Source organism: Pipra filicauda, unplaced genomic scaffold (genome assembly GCF_003945595.2).
Source record: "Pipra filicauda isolate LSUMZ 115617 unplaced genomic scaffold, ASM394559v2 scaffold460_size520110_pilon, whole genome shotgun sequence".
Classification (NCBI taxonomy): domain Eukaryota; kingdom Metazoa; phylum Chordata; class Aves; order Passeriformes; family Pipridae; genus Pipra; species Pipra filicauda.
In genome coordinates, this window is record NW_024104599.1 from 360,914 (window position 1) to 380,369 (window position 19,456).

Here is a 19,456-nt window from a genome sequence, read left to right on the forward strand (position 1 = left end):
TGTGTTTCCTTCGGGGCCAGCCCTGAATCATTTGTGTTTATGGACAGGGTGGGGCCCAGCGGGTCTGAGAACGTGCCAAAGTCCTTTCAGGGCATTGTGAAGTTTTCCCTGCATCATTTGACTCCTTTCATGTACTTCGTGCCATATATATGAAATCAGACCTTGTTTTGGGTCAGAGCTATTTATATTCAGTGGAGGAAGAGGAGGAATGTGGAAAAAGAACAGGTTCTTCCTGGGCATCTGATTCAGAGGAGCTCAAGATTTCTCTTAATGGATCATGACACTTTCCTGACCCCCACAGGGCTCTGCAGGCAGCCAGCTCTGCCTGTTTTATTGCACACATTCGAGGCCTTGTGCTGTCAGGACACCCTCACCCTCTCCTGTTGCTCATTCACACACTGTTTGCGGTGAAATAACAAAATAACTCCTCGTTTTGATTTGCTCCCCCTCTTAAAGCAGCCTCAGCACTGAGGCACAACTCAGCAAAAAACCGGCGAGACCTTAAAACTTCCATTTAAAATTTAAAATTAATCAATCAATTAAAAAGAGTTAATTGATTTTAACGTTTAGATTAAAAAGACAATTAATTTTAACGTTCAACATTTAAACTCTCTTTAAATCGCCTCACCATCCAGCAGGACACCAGTTAACACCCCCGGAGCAGCTCCACCAGTCCTGCCCCCAGCGCTCATCCCCGGCTGTCGCAACGCTCCGAATGTGCCGCGTCCGCATCCCTTCCCCGCTGCGGGCCGGCGTGGGAGAGCAGGAATGGCTGGGGCTGGCTGGGCTCGTCAGCAGCCTCTGGCTTCTTGATTTGCTCCTCGGCACACGTCCCCTTTTGTAACAGCCCCAAATCCGGCGCTCAGCACTGCAGGTGGGAGCTTCCTGGCTCATCTGCTTTCTTTTCTCTCCGTCTTTAATTAGCTGATGTTTCCACTTCCCTGTTCCGTGTGGAGAAGGGAACATGCGTTGCAACACGGCCTTTCGCTAAAAATACAACTTAAAAAAAAAAATAATCACAAAGACTTGAATGAATCCGGTGGCTGTGCCAGTGCTGGAGATTTCCTGCAGGGTTTCTGCTTGGATGTTTGTGGTTATTCAGTGAGAAGCACCTCGCAGAGCAGGTACAAGTCTGGGGAAGGAGAGGGGAGAGGGGAGATAAACGGCCAAAGCGCTGTTTATCAGCGAGAAAAGCTCTGATTTTAATAGTAGAGCCCAAAGTCGGGGTAATAACAAACCACTGCCTCCTCTCAGCTGCCCCTGCAGCACCACCGGGGCAGATCGGGGGCTGGGGGTCGGTGTCACCCTGCACAGGGTCCTGCAGCCGGACAAACTGGGCTCGTCTTTGCCTTCCCCTGGAGGGAGGCAGCAGAGGTGGTACCCTCGTGCTCGGAGAAGGGGATGCTGCCGCAGGAAATGCCTCAGCAGAGTTTCTGAGAATGTATCAGCGTGAAGAGGAATGGACTTGTAGAGGGGCCCGATGTAAGGAAATATTCCAGGAGGGGCAAAGGGACCTGCAAGTCGGTGCTGGCACAACGAGCCCTGGAGAGGCACAGACCCGGGCACCCCCTTCCCTAGCACGTAAATAAAGCTCAGTGGCGAAGCTTCCCTTCCAAAACACTTTCTACCTGTCCTTACAACCTCCTGCCAGCGCACAGCAGCACGCAGCAAACTTTTGGCCTCTGGGAAGCTCTGGTGATCTACAAGTACATACCTGTTCTAGCACAGTCTGTGTTTTTAAGAGCCGAGAGAAGGAACCGGCTCCTACCCCCGAGCCTGCGGGACCTCCTGCACAAACCACCTGGGAGAAGAAACCTGTTGTGGGGGTGACGCGTTTCAGGGCGCAAACGCCCAGCCAGGGACGTAATTACCGTGTACAAAGGCTTTTTGGTCAGGGCAGCAGCTCGGAGTGCCCCGAGTGTCAGCGAGCAGCTATGCGGCAGAACAGGATGTCGGATTAAGGAGTCTCCGGCGAAACCCGTGCCGAGGACATCAGAGGACACCCGGCGGAGCAGGGAAGTGAGTGAGCTGGGTGGTACCAGCCCGCAGCCTCCCGGGTGCTGCCTGTGCTGGCTCGGAGAGCTCGGCACGCCACGACCCAGCGCTTTGGGGTCACAGCATGGAGGAGTTTTAGGGGCTCGGCGGTGCCCTGAGCCCAGGAAAGATGCCCTGCGTGGGGGCGAGATGAATTTCTGTCGCCCCGGTGCTCGTGGCTGCAGGTGAGGGGCCGGGGATCGCTGTACCTGCAGAGCTCCCGCCCGCCCAGCACCCGCGCAGCCTCATCTCCGCCGGGGAGGAGGGTTAATGTGTAACCCGGCTCTGTTTGGTTAGCCCAGAAAAGCAAAGAAGTCCTGGGATAGGCACGGCCGGGACGAGGAATTGGGCAGCACGCGACGACGGACGGCCTGGTAAAAAAAAAAAAAAAAAAAAAAAAAAAAAAAAAAAAATACAGATTAATAATAATAATAATCTATATTCCTTCTTGTCCTTTGCTTTCTGTGCTTTTCCTGCTCGATGGGCTGCGGGTTGAGGGGCTGAGCGTCTCTGCCTGGGTGGGATGGGGGGTGCTCTGGGTGCCTGCAGGGCTTTGCTTTGGAAGGGTGAAATGTGGTGGAGGTGTCACCAGCAAAGCTGGTTTGAAGGTGGTGGTGGGAGACAAGCTGGGGAGACCCACAGCTGCTGGGGAAACTTGTGCTCAGGACAGCAAACAGCTCGGGCAGCTGCTGCATGTGCTTAATTTACTTGTTTAAATAGGAGAAACTATAGATCTGCCACCATCCCCTTTCCCCCTGAGGTGGGATCCATCCTGCTGTGCTGCTCAGAGCAGGAGCAGCTGGGACGGTGCCTGCAAAGGGGGGGTTTTGCTTTCATTTGTGTTTCGGGCTGGCCAGGACAAAGCCAAGGCAGGAGGGGTTCGGCTGCTCTGCCTCAGACGGCAAAACCACCGAGGTCCTTTAGCACTGCTGGAGAGCTGGGATAGGGACCTTGGAGTGGTGCTGGCTAAAAGAAAGTAGCCTCTTCACATAAAGCAATTAGCATTAATTGCTACCCAGCACGTCTTTGATGTTTGAGGGCTCCGTGGGCTTTGCAAAGGACAGTTATGGCAGCGGCCACGGAGCCTGAGGGAAACTGGCTTTTTGTTTTAGATAAAAAACAGCTTCTTCCAATAGAATTTTTAGTGGTGGAAGAGCTACACAGCACTGAAAACCAGCTATAAAACAGCTTTTCAAGCACCACGTCTTTAAACGCTCGGTCGCATTTTTAGTTTGTGGCTGTTCCTCAGCGAAAAGGAGGAACTGTAAAATCCTTCTGAATCACGAAAACTGGGGGGGTTTCAACACCGAATTTTTTTTTTCCCCCCTTTCCTGAGTTATGCATTGGAGCCATAATCGCATCAGGGAACTGGTGGGCAGGAAAATGAACTTCTTGTTTTGGTGCAGATCCTCTCCAGCGCCCGGCGAGCTCGGGGCTGAACTTTGCCTCCCCGTGAGCTGGGGCTCGACGGCTGCCAAACCTTTGGCAGCTGCTTTGGGTCTCTATAAGTACTGTTTGAATGAGAGGAAATTAGTTCTTTAGTGGACTGAAGATGGTGGGCATCCTCATGGAGAAACTGGCTCCCTCCCACTCAGACACTGCTGGCCCCAGCCAGCTGCCAGCTCAAGTTAAAGCAAGACTTTCACTTCCCCAGAAGTGTTTTGCTCTTTCAGATTTGGGAGGGAGGCAGCGAGAGGCATTAAAACAATCATGGTCAAGCCTCTTGCTACTTAGAAGTAGATATAAATCTACAAATCTGTATATCTAATTGTGATATAAATCTAAATTTCACGTTGGGGGCGTTCAAGTGCACAACAAAACTGTGCAGAAGCCTAAAGCCCCCTAAACTCAGCAGGTATCTGCTTCCTGACAGCTCAAAGCCCTGGCTATGAAGTGATCTGAATTCAAAGGATCCAGGGAATTGCTGTTTCAAAGCCACCACTTACTGCAACGTCATTTAAGCAGTAAATAATGCAAAGCCAAGACTGAAATATTAAACTCCTCCTGCATGGAAGGATTAGATCTGTCAGGGCGTGGGCGTTGAAATCTGATTTTTGTGGCGTATTCCAATTACAAAGGAATTCTTTCAGGGTCTAACGCTCCGAACAAGCAGCCAGTTCTGCTCACTTATCTCTGGATCTAATTCCCTGATCCTGCTACAGGCAAAAAAAAAAAAAAAAAAAAAAAAAAAAAAAAAAGGAAAAAAAGCAGCAGCAGTTTGTTCCTGTGGCCAGGTTACAGCACAAAGAGCTCCTCTGTCTCCCGCCGAGAAAATCCTCTCGCGTGGGTCCCCGTGTGTGGCAGGGGGGGTTTGTTTTGCTGCTCCCATTCGCCCCCGCAGCCCCAGTTCCCTCCTGAAGAAGGGGGTGGTGCATGTGAAGGAAACTAATTGGTGGTGCCAGGGAATTTTGGAAGCTTCCATGCTTTACCTCCGTAAGTAATTACACCTTCCGTGGGCGCTCGGCCCGTCCCCGCGGGCAGCAGAGCTCTCTGCAGGTGTAACTGTCCCCTCTGCCACCCAGGACCCTGCTCTGGGGTGGTTTCGGGGTTGGGAACCTCAGTTCAGGGTGTTTGTCAGGCAGCTGCTGCCACGTTGGGGTCCCTCTGATGTTTGGGGTCTGGGCTGCATCCAGAAGAGCATCAGGGGGGCATTGAAGTGAGCAGAGGGGACATCGGGGTGCTCTTTGCAACCCCCCTGGGGCAGCTGCATGCCCTGATCCCTGCAAGCTGTGCCAGGCATGTGCCCAAACACACCCAGGCATGCCCTGAAGGTACAGGGGCACCTCCCTGGGGGCACCTCCCTGGGGGCACCTCCCCGGGGGCACCTCCCCGGGGGCACCTCCCCATGGCTCCCCAAGGAAGGGTGGCAGAGGAAGCTCTTTGCCAGGAGGAAGCTCCTGATAGAGCAAGGATGTGAGTAAACAGCAGCATTTCGGGTCAGCACGTTCAGAAGTTCAAGCTGCAGGGCTGGCAGAGGGTGTGGTGGAGGGAAGAGGTCCCATGAGCCAGGGCTGGGACTTGAGCTGGGCAGGATCTCTGCTGCTGAGCTGGGTTTACACAGCTTTTTCCCTTGCCTAATCCACCCCTCTGAGATGATTAGAGACCCACCAACACGAGCTGGCCATGGATGGGCTGTTCCAGAGCTTATCCCATCTGGGGAAAACTTCAGTTCGAGGATGCTTTGAAACAGCCCAGCTGTGTCTTCTCCTGGAGAGAGCAGCCTAAGATGGAGCACATTTATACCCATCCAGCAGTTTCAGAGCCTCCCTCCAGCTGAGCCAGGGGGGAATCTCACAGCTTAATGCTTCTCCTTTCTCCTGCTCCAGCCGGGATACTGCCCCTGTGCCGGACACCACGGCAGCCCAGGATATGCCCAGGAAGGAGCTGGGGATGGCTGGCTGCAACTCTGGCAGCTGTGACAGCATGGTCAGCACGGCCTCCAACCACTCACAGCGGGTAAGTCACCCTGGTGTGATCAGCTCGGGCGTGGAGGGGCTCAACTCACCCCTCTGGGCAGCTGAGGAAGGATTTTGGTCAGATCTCTGCTCCAAACTGCTCTTCATCGGTGCTTTGGAAGCACCTGGGGGCCCTGAGACAGCACCGTGCTCAGGGCAGCACAAGGACCAAATTAATCCCTGCCCCAGAGCACTCCCAGACTTCCCATCCTGCCAGGGGTGCGGCAGCACTCGGGAGCCTTCGCTCCTGAAAGGTGTCCTTTGGGACATGACCCCGAGAGCCCAGTGGCTCCTGTGCTGCCCAAAGGTGCAGATGGAGGGCAGGAGGGGCCTGGCCGTGCCCCAGGGAGGGATTAGACCAGTTGGATCACTGGGTCAGACTGGCTCCAGCAGGGGAGACAGTGAGCTGTGCTCCTCCCAGCTGCCAAGAGATTCATTTCCCAGTTAAGGCAGAGAGGAGTTTGGACCATGGGTGTAGATGTGTAATTTTTCACTATCTGTCCATTAAAGCTTGTTTGTCTCCCAAGACTGATTCCAAGATTGATGGACTAATTACATCCTGTCTGACTTGGAGCATAATTGATATGTGGAAGTGCAGCACTCAGTCCTGACAGGTTTTCCATTTGATGTATTGCAAACCAGAACCAAACCCTCTGAATTTAATAGGGATGGAAAAACTGGTTGTGATATTGCACGGCAAAAGATTTGGATAAGTGTCTCTGCAAAACAGCTCCACCTGGGATAATTCCTCCTCTGTGTTTGTTGATCTGATGCACACTCCATCCTGTCCTGCACTTCATTTTTTTTCATGATATATTGCAGGAATCACCTTGTAACCTGGCATTTCCACAGCAATATCTGATATTACAATATCATATCTCCTGGTACTCGAAATACAACAAAAATTAAACAGGGTCTTGCTGAGTTATGAATGGGAGGACATGGAGAGTTCATCACCTGCACAGAAACCTTCAGTATTTAGGATTTTTCTAAGGTTCAGCACTGCTGAGCAGGACAGGTGTCTTTACCAATAGATCACCCATGTCACCCATCTGCTCATATTTCAGAGTAAATTAAAGAACTAAAAGGTAGAGGCCAAGTTTTCAAGTTCAGAATAACCCATCTTCTGACACACAGAGTGGGGCAATACAAAAATGGCTTTAAGTGTATATATATATATATATTTCTATTTTAGAGGAAGCTGTATATATATTTTTTTATATTTTTTTTGTCTATTTTTCAGTGGTTGCAATACCGATTTTTGGAATAGCCACTGGCCCAAGTCTCCTGGCCAGGAGCTGTCACAGGCTCCTCTTAACTACCAGGACATTAAACAGAAAACACCTTTTTAAACAGAAAACACTATTAAAGAGAAAACACCTCTGTCTCCTACCTTTACTGCTTCATGTTCTTTTTTCCAGAGTGATAACAGCTATGACTATTTATCTGTGGAAGAGAAGGAGTGTTTGATGTTCTTAGAAGAAACCATTGGCTCACTGGATGCAGAAGCAGACAGTGGGGTCTCCACTGATGAGACTGACTATGCAGAGCCCTCCAAGCTGCCTGGGATGTGGCCCAAGAAAGACCCCGTGGGCCAGGGTAAGTGGGAAACCCTTCTCCAGGATTTGTGTGCAGAGGGAATGTCTCATGGGGAGCATTCCCTTGGCAGGGAGGGGAGGGGCAGTGCCCCAGTTTTATGTGTGTGGTGAGGCACAGCCAGGTGATTTCCATCACTCGCTGTGGGCACCAGCTGCCTTCTCCTGGTTCTCCCGGGCAGCTTTGGAGCAAGGTCAGCAGGACCACAGGGCAGAGCACCTCTGCTCATGCTCCCAGCAGGCTCACACAGATTAACCTCCTTCACCAGGTGCTTTGTCAAACCCAAAGTGTGTCTGTCTGACTTCCCAGGCAGTGACAGGTCAGCTGGAGTCAGGGTGAGCTCTGGGGGCGAGTCCTGAGTCGTGGCTGTGCTGGCTCAGCGGGTGTGAAGCGTGTCCTGCAGACAGGAAGGTGCCCTGAGCCCACGTGTGGGATGGTGTGTGACTTCATCTCTCTCTTTCCCCAGATCTGGGAAATGGGGCTCCCCCTCCAAGCAGAGGTCAGCGTGCAGCTGAACAGAAGAGTGGCAAGAGCATCTCTGCCTCCTCCAGCTCAGCTCCAGCAGTGGTTCCAAGCCCAGGCTATTTCAGTCTTCCAAGGAATATCCCTGCAGCAAACAGAGCTCCTGACAGCAAGGTGATTGTCCACACGGTGAAGGACCCGGTGCCAGGACAAAAACCTTCACAGGAGGACAGGCTTGACCAAGCCAACACAAGAAGCCATGTGAAGTCCATGGGATCTTTGATTATCCAACCTCAAGATCCCTTCCAGGATGACCAGGTGACCCACGAGTGGTCACGCAGCAATCGCTCAGATGCCAAGGGGGAAACAGCCAAGGAGACCAAGACTTGGACTTCATGGGGCCAGCCAGAGAAATCCACACTGGAAGAGGCCTCTCAGGACCCTGATGCCAAGCGAGGGCCTCCAACTGCCCCCAAGCCACGAAAATTGCCACCAAATATTATCCTGAAAACCAGCAAAACCAGCCCGGTGCCGCTCGCCACGGAGCACAACCAGAAGGTAAAGGCACCACCTCCACCCTCAGGTGGCTCTCAGCCCAGCTCTGCCAGTGATGCCGCTGCTGAAAAGGTGAACCCTGGGCACCTCGACCCCAAGGAGAAGGAGAAAGCCCACCGGGAGGCACTGGAGAAGCTCGGACTGTCACAGGACAGGAGGGAGCCCAGCGCCCACCTCCAACCTCCCACACCCCCCCAGCCAAGGGAGGCTCCGCTCCCCGTCCCTGGGGAGCCCGAGGCAGCAGGAATCCGACAAATAGCATTCAAATCCAACACCCTGGAGCGCTCTGGAGTGGGGCTGAGCAGCTACATGGCCAGCACCAAGGAGCAGAACGCCAAGAGCAGCAGCTCCCTGGGCAAGATGTCCTTCATCGAGCGGCTCGCCCCGAGCTTCCTCAGGGGCGGCCGCCCCCGGCCCGTGTCCCTCGTGGCGGGGAAGGACTTTGCTGGCCTGAAGGAGCAGGGGCAGGTGGAGCAGGAGAAGAGCAGCAAGAGGAGATCCCACCCTCTCCCGAGCTTCCCGAGGCCCTCCCGCTCCGCCGTCAGCGTGAAGATCTCCCCGAAGGGCACGACCGACGAGAACCGGCGCGAGGCACTGAAGAAGCTCGGCCTGCTGAAGGAATAACTCCACGGGCTGGTGGGAGAGGGGCTTTTCACCCCAAAATCCAGGTGTCTGCACTGCCTGTCCCCTGGCAGGTCGCTCCTGTGCTGTGCTCTGCTGCTCTGGCACCTCAGGAGAGGCCCCCGGAGGTGTTTGGAGCTTCATGACCAGATAAAGTAACGCCACATGTACATAATATTTTGTACATAGCAAGTGTATATGAGCTATTTATATAAAGCATCACTCGGCATGTGGGCAGGGTGTGTTCTCCTACAAGGTCTGTAATGCATTTGGGGATCCACTGAAACAGGGAAGCCTTAGAATTAGGGGTTTGGCTTGTTTTAAAAGGGGTTGCCTGTGGATAAAGCCTATTTGGGAAGAACTGCAGGACTCTGCTGTTCCTTCGGGACTTTTTTGGGGGTATTTTTATTACTTTTATCACAGCCTCTGAGGCCTGAGCGCTCACCTCCCGCATGCAAGTGCCTCCCAAAACCACCACTGCCACACACAAAACTGTTGGACCAACAGGCACTGGAGGGGCTCAGCAAAGCTCTCCCTCACACGGTGTCTGCTGGAGGGGCTGGAGGGCTGCCCACACATCCCACTGCCTCCTCTGCCACCCTGCTCTCCCACCCAGCCCCAACCTCCTGGATCTGGCACTTGGAAGATGTATGAACGTCATGAAGTGACTGTTAAGAAGCAACAGGCTGTGTCGGTGTCAGATCCAGAAGTGCTACCCAAAAATGAGAGAGATGCAAGCCTGAAACAACACCAACTCATTCCCTTTCAAACTCTCCTGGCATCTCTCAGCCCCAGCTGATGCTGCCAACATCTGTGCTGCTCACCTTTTATAACAGAGGTGGTTTATTTCTCTAATAAACTTGTATACGATCAGAAAATGACTGTGTAGTACAGATTTATGTTGCAATCAAAACTCTGGGAAAGCTAAATACTGCTTTTTAACCTTCAATATATCTTGATTTAAGGAGTGTCAGTCACCCAGGCAGCAGCTGGGCATTACAACTGATGGGTCTGAACCAGAGGCAGGGGATCCTGCACCCCAGGAGCCACAGAGATGGGTTTTTTCTGTAAGTGCACAATCAGCAGATGCAAAGTCTCCCATGGCAATCCCATGGAACTGGTCTGGTGGAAGGTGTCCCTGTCTAGATCAGGGGGTGGAACAAGGTGAGCTTTAAGGTCCCTTTCAACCCAAACTGTTCCGTGATTCTCTGACTCCCGGCTCTCCCTGGGAGCACAGAGGGGGAATGTGGAATACCTGGTGCTCCTGTGTTTACTGGCAGGCTTGAACCAGCCTGATGTGCAGCCAGGCAGCAGGAGAGGTTCCACCCAGCCCTGAACTCCTCGGGCTGGAGACTTTCAAGTGCAAATGATTGACTTTAAAGGCAGCAGGAGCACTGTCTAAAGGGGAGAGGAAGATGCAAAGTTAAGCCCCAAATAAAGGGGTCAGCCAAGCTATTGCCTGGTTTAATGGTACATTTTCATCCATGTGCTCCTCTCCTCTGACCATTCCATCTTACCCACAGCAGATTCCAGCTCCTTAATGCTCTGTCTCACTGCTCATCACTTGTATAATGCAGATACATGACTGCTGCAGACTCAAAGGTAATCTCACCTCGATTATCTAATGAGAAAGGAGGAGAGCATTGAGGTCTCCCTCAAAGCATTTTTGGCCTGAAACAGAACCTAAACTTTTCTTAAAACCAGATTGTTTTGGAAACAAAAGGATTCTCTTCCAATCCTTGGTTTTAGTCAAAACCAGAATGTACTAGAGCCGTGAAAGCTGAGTTTTTATCAGATTTCCAGGCAGAAATCTCACTTCCAAAGATTGCTTATTAACCTGTGATGGGGCGGAGTGATGTTCCTCAACAGGGGCTGTGCACGTTGGAATGAAATGCAAACAAAAGAGACTAAATGAAAACAACCTTTAGCCACCAGGAGATCAGGGTCATTCCTCTGGGAATGAACTCCAGATCTGTGTGTTTGCACGGGGTGCAGTGCTCCTGCTGCTGCCAGACCCTCTGGGTTGGATCACTCACCATGGGCAAGCCCCGTTCCAAGACTCTAAAGAGCTGACAACTGTACCCTCAATGCCTTAATGCAGGTTATACAGACTGTGTTTATGTGGCACAACGATGTTAAAGACCTAAAGAAAACACTCAGCTTTGCATTTTGCACAGAATATTCATCTGCTTCTTAACTATCAGTCCCACACTGGCTCAGACATATCATTTCCATGTCTACATGAGCCTGTCAAGACCTACTATCCCAATTAAAAGCATCCTGGTGCTCATCTTTCATTACAAAGATAAAATTCAGGAGAAGTGGTTTGTTAAATTCTGGCAGTCTCAAAGAAGAACATCATCTGTGCTGGGCCACAGTCTCCAGGAGAAATCATTCCTTAGCCCAGCTCATCAGCCCCGAGCATCACCAGGGCCTCTCTCATCTTACAACAACCAACCGAGGCAAATCCCAGTCCTTTGAAATGAAAAAAAAAAATTAAAAATGTGTGGCAGACTCAAATTTAGGAACAACATTCCATGGAAATTGGTGCCCTTCCCTCAGCCAAGGGTTTGCTGACATGCAGAGCTGCCCCCTCACATTAAGATGTGCCTGTGCAGGAGGTGACTCCGAGCTCTGCTCCCATCAGGGGGACACCTGTCCCTTCCCAGGACAGCCTAGTACAGGATTGACACAATATACTCTGTGTTTCTCTCCATTACCTTCTTTAAAAGAAAAAAGGCATCTGTACCCCCAGACCTCGTCACTGCTGCTCCCACCTGTGCCACCCTTGGCACTGGAGAACCAAGAACCTGCAGGTACAGAAACCCAGACAGCAAAGACAAGCCCCACCAGAGGCATTCCAGCCTTTTCCTGCCAGCTCCTGCTGCGTTAAAACAACCAGGGTTTCTCGCCTTGGGTTTGTTTTGCTTTATTTGCCAGCGATGCAAATTTACACTGATAACATCTTAAAAACAAAACTAGATCCAACATTCCTCATTCCTGCTCTTAAAACCCGTGGGTTCAGGCTCAGGTTGGCAGGGCAGGGGGGTGAGGACACTGTGCTTCCCCAAGATCTCTTTGTTTCCAAACACCCTTTAACTTTGAAGTCCGGGAAGTGACAGAAAGGGGCACTGTTGTTCTTTGCACAGGGATTTAAGTGCAGCAGGAACAGATTTGGCTCCTTCTGAGCGCGTTGCCCTCGCTGGAGTTTAATCATTAACTCCTGCGGGCACCCTGGAGCAGGCAGGGGTTGTTCCCATTTATTAATTACACCTCTGGCTGCAGAGAGGCTGTGCTGAGGTGCTGACAGCAACCTCCACAACTGCTCAGTGGGGACACACGTGGGCCTGGAGCTCTGGTGTGATCCCTGGTGCTGCCACGCTGCTCACACGGAAAATATTCACCCGCCAGCACGTGGCTGTTATAGGAAGGAAATTCCCTCAACAAGCATAGCCCAGAAGAATAAATTCTGTAAAAGTTAACTCTCCTTTAGCAGTAGAAGGTGCAAGGCAGTGGTACTCCCTCAGGAGGGTCCTTTCCATGTGCTGCCATCCCTGCTCCCAGCTGCCTTGGAAACGATGTTGAGAGATCCCCTTGTTGCTTCCAGTGTTGCTGCCCCTGCTGGATCTATTTTCTTTTTTTGTTTGAAGGAGGGGGGGTCCTCAGATGTCCCTGCTCCAAAAGCTGGGGGCACCTTGGGGACCTTGTGCAGAGCAAGGTGAGTGTTCCCACCCTGGACAGGTGAGGAAGCAGCACCCAGTGGTGTCACAGGTCAAGCTGCCTGTTACTACCCCTGAAAATCACCTCTGTCAGAGCCAATCTGCCTCCACCCAAAATATCTCTTCAGAGCAACCCAGGGTGTGCCCAAGGCCAGGTTGGACAGGGCTTGGAACAACCTGGTCTAGTGGGAGGTCTCTCTGCCCATGGCAGGGGGTTGGAATGACATGAGCTTTAAGGTCCCTTCCAACCCAAACCATTTCCATATATGATTCTATGATCCTATAAAATAGCACTGAGTAGTCTAAGGAGGTTCCCTAAGACTATTTATTATATTCCATTTTATTACTAATACAAGGACAATTCTATGGCTTTGCTTCTGGTGGGGTAATAAATGTCCTCAGATAGATCAGTTGGGCTGAAGCCCAGCCAATATTGGGGAGTTTATTGCACAGGTTTGGTACAAAACACAATTACTGCAATATAAGTAATCATATCACGATAAAGGAGGCAAAACTATTCAACAGAGATTTATCTTCAGGCAGGGACATTCCAAAGGGCTTCAATGATTGTTTTACACAGAAAACAGTCTGGCCTTCAAAGCTTGTCTGCACCCAAGGGGGGAAGAGCAGAACTTTGTACCCTTCAGCAGAACTAGGGCAGAACAAAGTGGTTTCCACCAATCTCCCTCTGAACCCCACACACTTCTCACACAGTGAAAATCCTGGAGACACACAGAGTGCTGGAACCAGCCCAGGGCATTCTCGGAAGTGCCACAGGTAGATTGTTGTTTGCAATAAAACGTTTTTATCTGAAGGAAAAGCAGACCAAAGTCCCTCTCAATAACACAACCATGAAATGCCTCCATAGCTTTGAGGATATCAGCAGGTCTGCACCTCTCTCAATTAAGATTATTTGCTTAGTGCAAAAGAGGAACTGTGTGTGTGCAAGAACAAACCTCCTTTAGATCCATCTTCAGGCCCTGTGAGGCCACAGGTGTGGCCATTACCCCAAAATAAACTGTAATTGTCACAAACATACCTGGGTTTTGGTGGTACCTGTGCAGAGCTCTGGGTTTAGTGCTGGATGATGGTGCCTTTCCTGTGGCAACCAAACCCACCAGCTGGCAGATTTTAAGTGTACAATGGTTAGAACGCAGCAAGATTAAATTCAGAGAGAAATCAGGCAGGGACTGGTAAGGCAAAAAACCAGAGAGACAAACAACCCAACTCTAAAGCAGGAGCTTAAAAGTTAATTTTACACACCTGCAAATGGTTCCCAGAGCTTGGCTGGTGATGGTGATGATGTCCTTGTGGGAGAAGCATCTGGACATGCTCTGTGATGAACAACAGGGAAGAGAAAAACCAGACTTGAAATGTTGGTTAAGCAGCACTTGTAGCAGCACAGCTTCACCACCCTCTTCATTCTTGTTGCAGGGACTGTTTTATAACAGGGGTTGAAGCAGAAACCACCTTTTTGTCCTGGATTCATAAAAAGCACAGCATCAAAAGACAGGCACGAGCTACATGAAGCACTTGGGTCCATTCAAACCACAGCAGTTTGAGGAAACACAAGCAGAGTTCTTCCTTGATGTGAAGTTCTGCCTGGAAGTGGCTCAAAAAATACAACATTTTACTACAAATATTTAGAGACAGGTGTTTCATGTAAAAGTATTTTGTCTGTAGAGCAGGGGAACTCCTCTCAGACTCTTGCACTTTCTGCTCCTGACCTCTTCATCTTTTCTTTTTCCCCCTTCCATGATGTCACCCACGTCATTATGGCTAAAAATGACCATTTTTGGGTTCCATCCTCAGTATATTGGTGGCCTCTCTGCTATCCCTCCAAGCATTTTGACCATCCCCAGTTTGCTCAGCAATGCACATCTAGGTTTGAAAAAATTTTTGGTGCACCCATTTTAAACTCTGGACATCAATATATGAAAAAAAGAATTAAACATCAAGAGGTGAGCAAAGACTAACTGAGCTCCAAGCTGCAAAAAACACTTTATTAAACTAAATTCAAGTTGGAAGCAGAGCAGGAGAAGATTTCCAGCACCAGAAGCACCACAATCTAAGGTAGGTGAGCCTCAATTTTGCTTTAAAATACTGCTGTTTAAAGAACAATGTACAGTGATTATATGAGACACTTTGAGGGATTTCACCTGTGGTGTGTAACAGATCTGAAATTTAAAGTAATTATTTCCATAGCAATAAAGGTAGTAGAGCTTTATAACGATTTTTCTTCTTTTAAAGTAGTTTGCCTTCATTTCTTTTTTTCTTTTTAAAGCTATAAATTAAATTACTGTCTCTTTCTGGCCACGAAAAAATATGTGGACAAAGTAAATACTTATGCAAGTCCACACACAGAGACACTCTGCCTAGTTATGCAGCCCAGTTATGGATGGGGGCAGGATAATGGTTTAATCAGGCAGGTGCAGAAAATTGATCATATAAATATTTTCACAACATGAAACTGAAATGAGGACCGGAGAAAAAACCAATCATATACGGTTTACTTCTGGGATTTATATTGCTTTTTTTTTTTTTCACTTTCTGCTTTATATTTAATGCCTATTTGCTGGAACACCTCCTTGCCTAAAGCCTAAGATTAAATGAAATTAAAATGTAGCTGACAGCTCTGTCCTGCTGATACTAATCCCAAAAATGAGGAAAAGAGGGAGTGCACTGGCTCAGCTGCAGTGCTGTACATCAGAAAAGATTAAACAAACATGGGGATAATATTTTCCTTGATGTAAACAAGGATGTTCAGCTCATTCTTTTCATCTCCTTATTGCTCTAAGCCCTCCAGATCGGTGGGAATTATGGCACTGAGTGAAAATCCCCATTTTTCAAGTCACGCATCCAGTGGCTGCAAGGAGGGAACTCCTGAGGCTCTGCTGAACCCACTGCCCAGGGCTGGGGGGGCTGGAACATCCTCCTGGCTCTTTGCTGGGCACAGGAGGCTGGGCTGGGCAGGCAGATGTGGTTGCACAGACACAAACACCCCTCTCCCCTGCAGAGCTGCCTCAGAAATGGGGAAAACCCGGAGGGGAACTGCCCAAAGGGGATCCTGGGCCAGCTGGACCCCCCCCCCAAGCCTGCGCTGAAAGGGGAAGAGAACATTTCTCCAGCCCTATCCCTCACTTCCCACCAGCCAAGGGGAGGGAGAGGTGGATGTTTGCAAGCATAATGTCTCCAGTACAGGGGGTTCAAGGCACAGCACATGACTGGTTGTGCTGATTTTAGCTAAACCAGGACCCTGGTGCAGAGCTGAGCCCACCTCCCTCTCCTCTGCAGCACAGGGGGTGGAGGGGACAAGCACTGGGCTCCTGTGGGTGTCCAGCCCAGGACCCAGCTCAGCACCGTGGTGAGCAGGAATAAGGCTCATTGTGGCTCTGAATTTCCTTTTTCATTTTTCCTGAATGCTCTGAGGAGATTCCAGTGCCTGAACAAGGATGATTTGCACTTACCGACGTTCCAACTGCGCTGGAGATGAGGCAAATCCTAAACAAAGAATCTTAGGTAAAACGTTGCAGTCACCAAAAGTTTTTAACTCAATCAAGGAAGTAATGCCTGCCCTTAACAGAGACACCCAAACACTGCTCGTGTTCAGATCTGGAAATGGGTAGCAACAATCTGTACACACTGCAGGGAATAAGAATAAAAAAAGGAAGATAACTGGGGGGTGATAGGAGACATTTGAGGATGTTGGCGTTCCTGAGATCTGCAGCTTTTCCAGTTGATTCTTGAGCTGAAAAAAAAAAAGAGAAAGGGAAGAGGGAAAAGGGAGAAGGTTGGCTGCCACTGTCCCCTCATCGCCAGCAATTCCTTTAGTAACCATCCTGCCACCCAGCAGAGGATTTAATGCAGGAGTGTGAGATCTGCAGAGCACTATTACCGCTGCTTTTTCCTTTTGAAATTCCCTTTTTTGGGGGGAATAAACAAATAAAGCTGGGAGCCTGCTCTGCCTCGAGTGCCTGTCAGAGCAATCCAGTGGTTTCCCTCGACAGATCCCAGCCACAGTCTCTCTCTTCTGTTTGATAACACAGAAATCAGCAAAATCCCATCCCCAGCGTGAGATTGTTGGAGTTTGCTGAGTGGACACTCGAGAAGGCTGGACATGGTGGTTCTCTTTCTCTTAGCAGCTTTGCTGCAAGGTGAGTCACCAAGAAAACAGGTCTCCAGCCAGCTATGCTGATAAGAACAGGTAAAGCTGGAACTGGGGACAGAGGCTGTGTTCTTCTGGCTAAATCCTCATTTGGACACTAGACACCTCCACCTGCAATATGGAAACCAGTCAAACCACCCTCCCTGCCCACTAGAAATGTGCAGAGAGTCAGCAAAGCGTGGCCAGAGCTGGGAGGAGAATCCCAGCTCTCCTTTGCTCTCGCTGCAGCATCCACGGGGAGAAGGAAGTTGCCAGATCAGGCAGAGTTTGCAAATGCCAAGGGTTATTCTTAGGTGTTTGCCATTAACTGCTGCCCTTGACCTTTAACTCCAGGGCTGGTGGGGGTCTGGAGCACCCTGTAAGGGGCATGAAAGGGTCTCTCCATTTGTGCCATGGCATAGATGGGTAATGTAGCCCCGAGGGAAGGTAACACATCACATCCAAAATAAACTGTGGACTCTCTGAGCCAGGTGTCCCACTGGGGGCACTCAGAATCACACCCCTGAGTCCAAGGAACCTGGTTTTCCACGTGGAATCGGGTTGTCTCTGAGTAACCGACAGTTTCTTTTTCTGTCTCCTCAAAAGCGCCGGTTTTGGGCAGCCTGTACGGACCCAGGTTTCTGACAGGTGAGGTCGGGGGGTCCGTCACCCACCAGTGCTTCTACTCCATCACACCCGCCAACAAACACGACCGGAAATTTTGGTGCAAAATAGCAGAGAACGGAGTTTGCTACACCATCGTCTCCTCGACCGACCCCGCCTCCCCGGAGTACGAGGGGCGGCTGTCCCTGCGGGACGTCCCCCAGAGCGGCACCTTCACGGTGACAATGACGGGGCTGAAGGGCAGCGACACGGGGAGGTACCGATGTGGCATCGGCCCCACCAGGGGCGGCCTCTACGTCAGCCTGAACCTGACGGTTTCGGCAGGTAGGTTCCGGCAGGTGGGTGGGGACGGGGGAGGTTCTGTTCCACCACCAGCTCAGCTCCCGGGAGCGGTTTGGGATCGGATGCTGGAGCATCCACGCACAGCAGGTGTATCAGCTTTTTATACCCCTCGCTGTTAATCACATATTTACAGTAACGAGGTGTAAAAGCACAGAGATTTGGACAAATCAGCTGTTCATAAATGCAAAAGGAAATTCTCCCCTACCTGGCTGTGTGCTGGACAGTCCCTGTCCTGCTCTCTCCCTGCAGATGCCGGCGTGTCGAGGCCGATCCAGGTCGTCCAAGGGAAGCTCCATGGCTCTGTCACAGTCCTGTGCCCCTCTGGGGACACCCAAAGTGGTGGGAGGAGGTTCTGGTGCAAAGTGGGAAGAAGCAACTGCACTCTCCTAGCCGACTCTGATGGCTACGTGGGAAGGAGATACCACGGGCGCATCTTCATCACCCCCCGGGAGAGCTCTGGAGCTTTCAAAGTCTTGATAAATGACTTAGTAAAGGAAGACTCGGGGCTGTACAGGTGTGGGGTGGAAGGGCTAAATGGTTTGGACAGCCCACAGGAGGTGGCTCTGCAGGTGACCACAGGTAGGACAGGGCACAGGGGGCTGCACAGGTTCCTCACAGTACCAGGTGAGGAGCATTAAACACTAATTCTGTCCCCTCCAACCTGCAGCCTTCGCTCTTCCCAGGAGACCCAAATTCCTCAGCGGCACAGTCGGAGGCTCCCTGTCCTTCCAGTGCCACTATGACCCCAAGGGGAGCTACAAGAAGAAGTATTTGTGCAGGTGGGAGGAAGGGAGCTGCTCTCTGCTCCTGGACACCGACGGGTTTGTGCACGAGTCCTACAAAGGGAGAGTACAAACAACCAGCAGCGACCCCAAGCACGGGACATTCACGGTGGTGATGAGCCAGCTGAGAGAGGAGGACTCAGGATGGTACTGGTGCAGGGCTGCCAGTGGGCACACAGAGCACACGTCCTCTGTGAAGCTGCACATCCACAAGGGTAGGTGGTGGGGTGGCCTGGAACACAACAGGATGATCTTTACCTCCCAACCCCAAACCATTCGGTGATAACAACACTGTGAGAAACATCAGCTCTGCATTTTGCCCTAGTTATCAGCAAGCAACTGAGGTGATGGTAAAGGGTTTGAGGGACGTGAGCTGAGCTTTCAGAAGGGATTTAATTGGTTTGAATTATATTATTGATTCTTTATGATGCATATGACATCCTGATCCAGGCAGGTGCAGTGCAGAGACACATGCCTGGCTCTGAAGATAAGCTGAAGTTTGCAGTTTGAGAAACTGCAGCATGTAAATACACAGATCCATGGAACTGCTCCTCTGGCAGAGACAGAAACAGTGGGGTTAAGGTGGGGATGTTTGCCAAGTGTTAAGGTTTAAGTGTTCCCAAGCTGCTTTCTTTAAGAGTCAAAGGAAAACAGAAAACGCTTTGGTCTGGTAGTTTTTTTCATGCAAGGTGAAATGCATAAATCTTTGGCAACTCTAACACGTTGCTTCTGCAAGAAGACAGATATTAAAGCCTAAAAACAATGTTTTCTGTAGAACTCTGCTCTTCACAAGACCCAGAAACAACCACTCCTGTCAAGTCCACTTCATCAAGTCTGGCTGCCTCCAGAACACCCACACAGAGGAGCATCAAGGGCCGGGTGTACACGGTGGGCTCTGTCACCAAGAGCACCACGGTGGGCACTGTCACCAAGAGCACCACAGTGGGCACTGTCACCAAGAGCACCAAAGTGGGCACTGTCACCAAGAGCACCACAGTGGGCACTGTCACCAGGACAACCAGGACCCTGCTGCCCACTGCCACCCCTGGCACCTCTGGAACCTCCCCAGGTGAAAGCTATCACGAGAGGTAATTCCACAGCCACGTATCTCGTTGGCACAGA

The 19,456-nt window shown here is 50.7% G+C and overlaps 2 protein-coding genes across 2 annotated transcripts; both read left to right on the top strand.

The window, feature by feature from the left end:
• Positions 1–730: 730 nt before the first annotated feature.
• Positions 731–9,589, top strand: CUNH1orf116 (chromosome unknown C1orf116 homolog). The gene is made up of 4 exons (XM_039386050.1): positions 731–1,124; positions 5,361–5,490; positions 6,911–7,088; positions 7,552–9,589. Exons 1-4 carry the CDS (start codon positions 928–930, stop codon positions 8,724–8,726), a joined length of 1,680 nt encoding a protein of 559 aa, XP_039241984.1. The 5' UTR covers positions 731–927; the 3' UTR covers positions 8,727–9,589.
• Positions 9,590–16,559: 6,970 nt separating this feature from the next.
• Positions 16,560–19,426, top strand: LOC113986228 (polymeric immunoglobulin receptor-like). The gene is made up of 5 exons (XM_039386048.1): positions 16,560–16,596; positions 17,193–17,534; positions 17,802–18,131; positions 18,220–18,549; positions 19,110–19,426. The coding sequence occupies exons 1-5, from the start codon at positions 16,560–16,562 to the stop codon at positions 19,424–19,426; spliced, it is 1,356 nt and encodes a 451-aa protein (XP_039241982.1).
• The last annotated feature ends 30 nt before the right edge of the window (positions 19,427–19,456 follow it).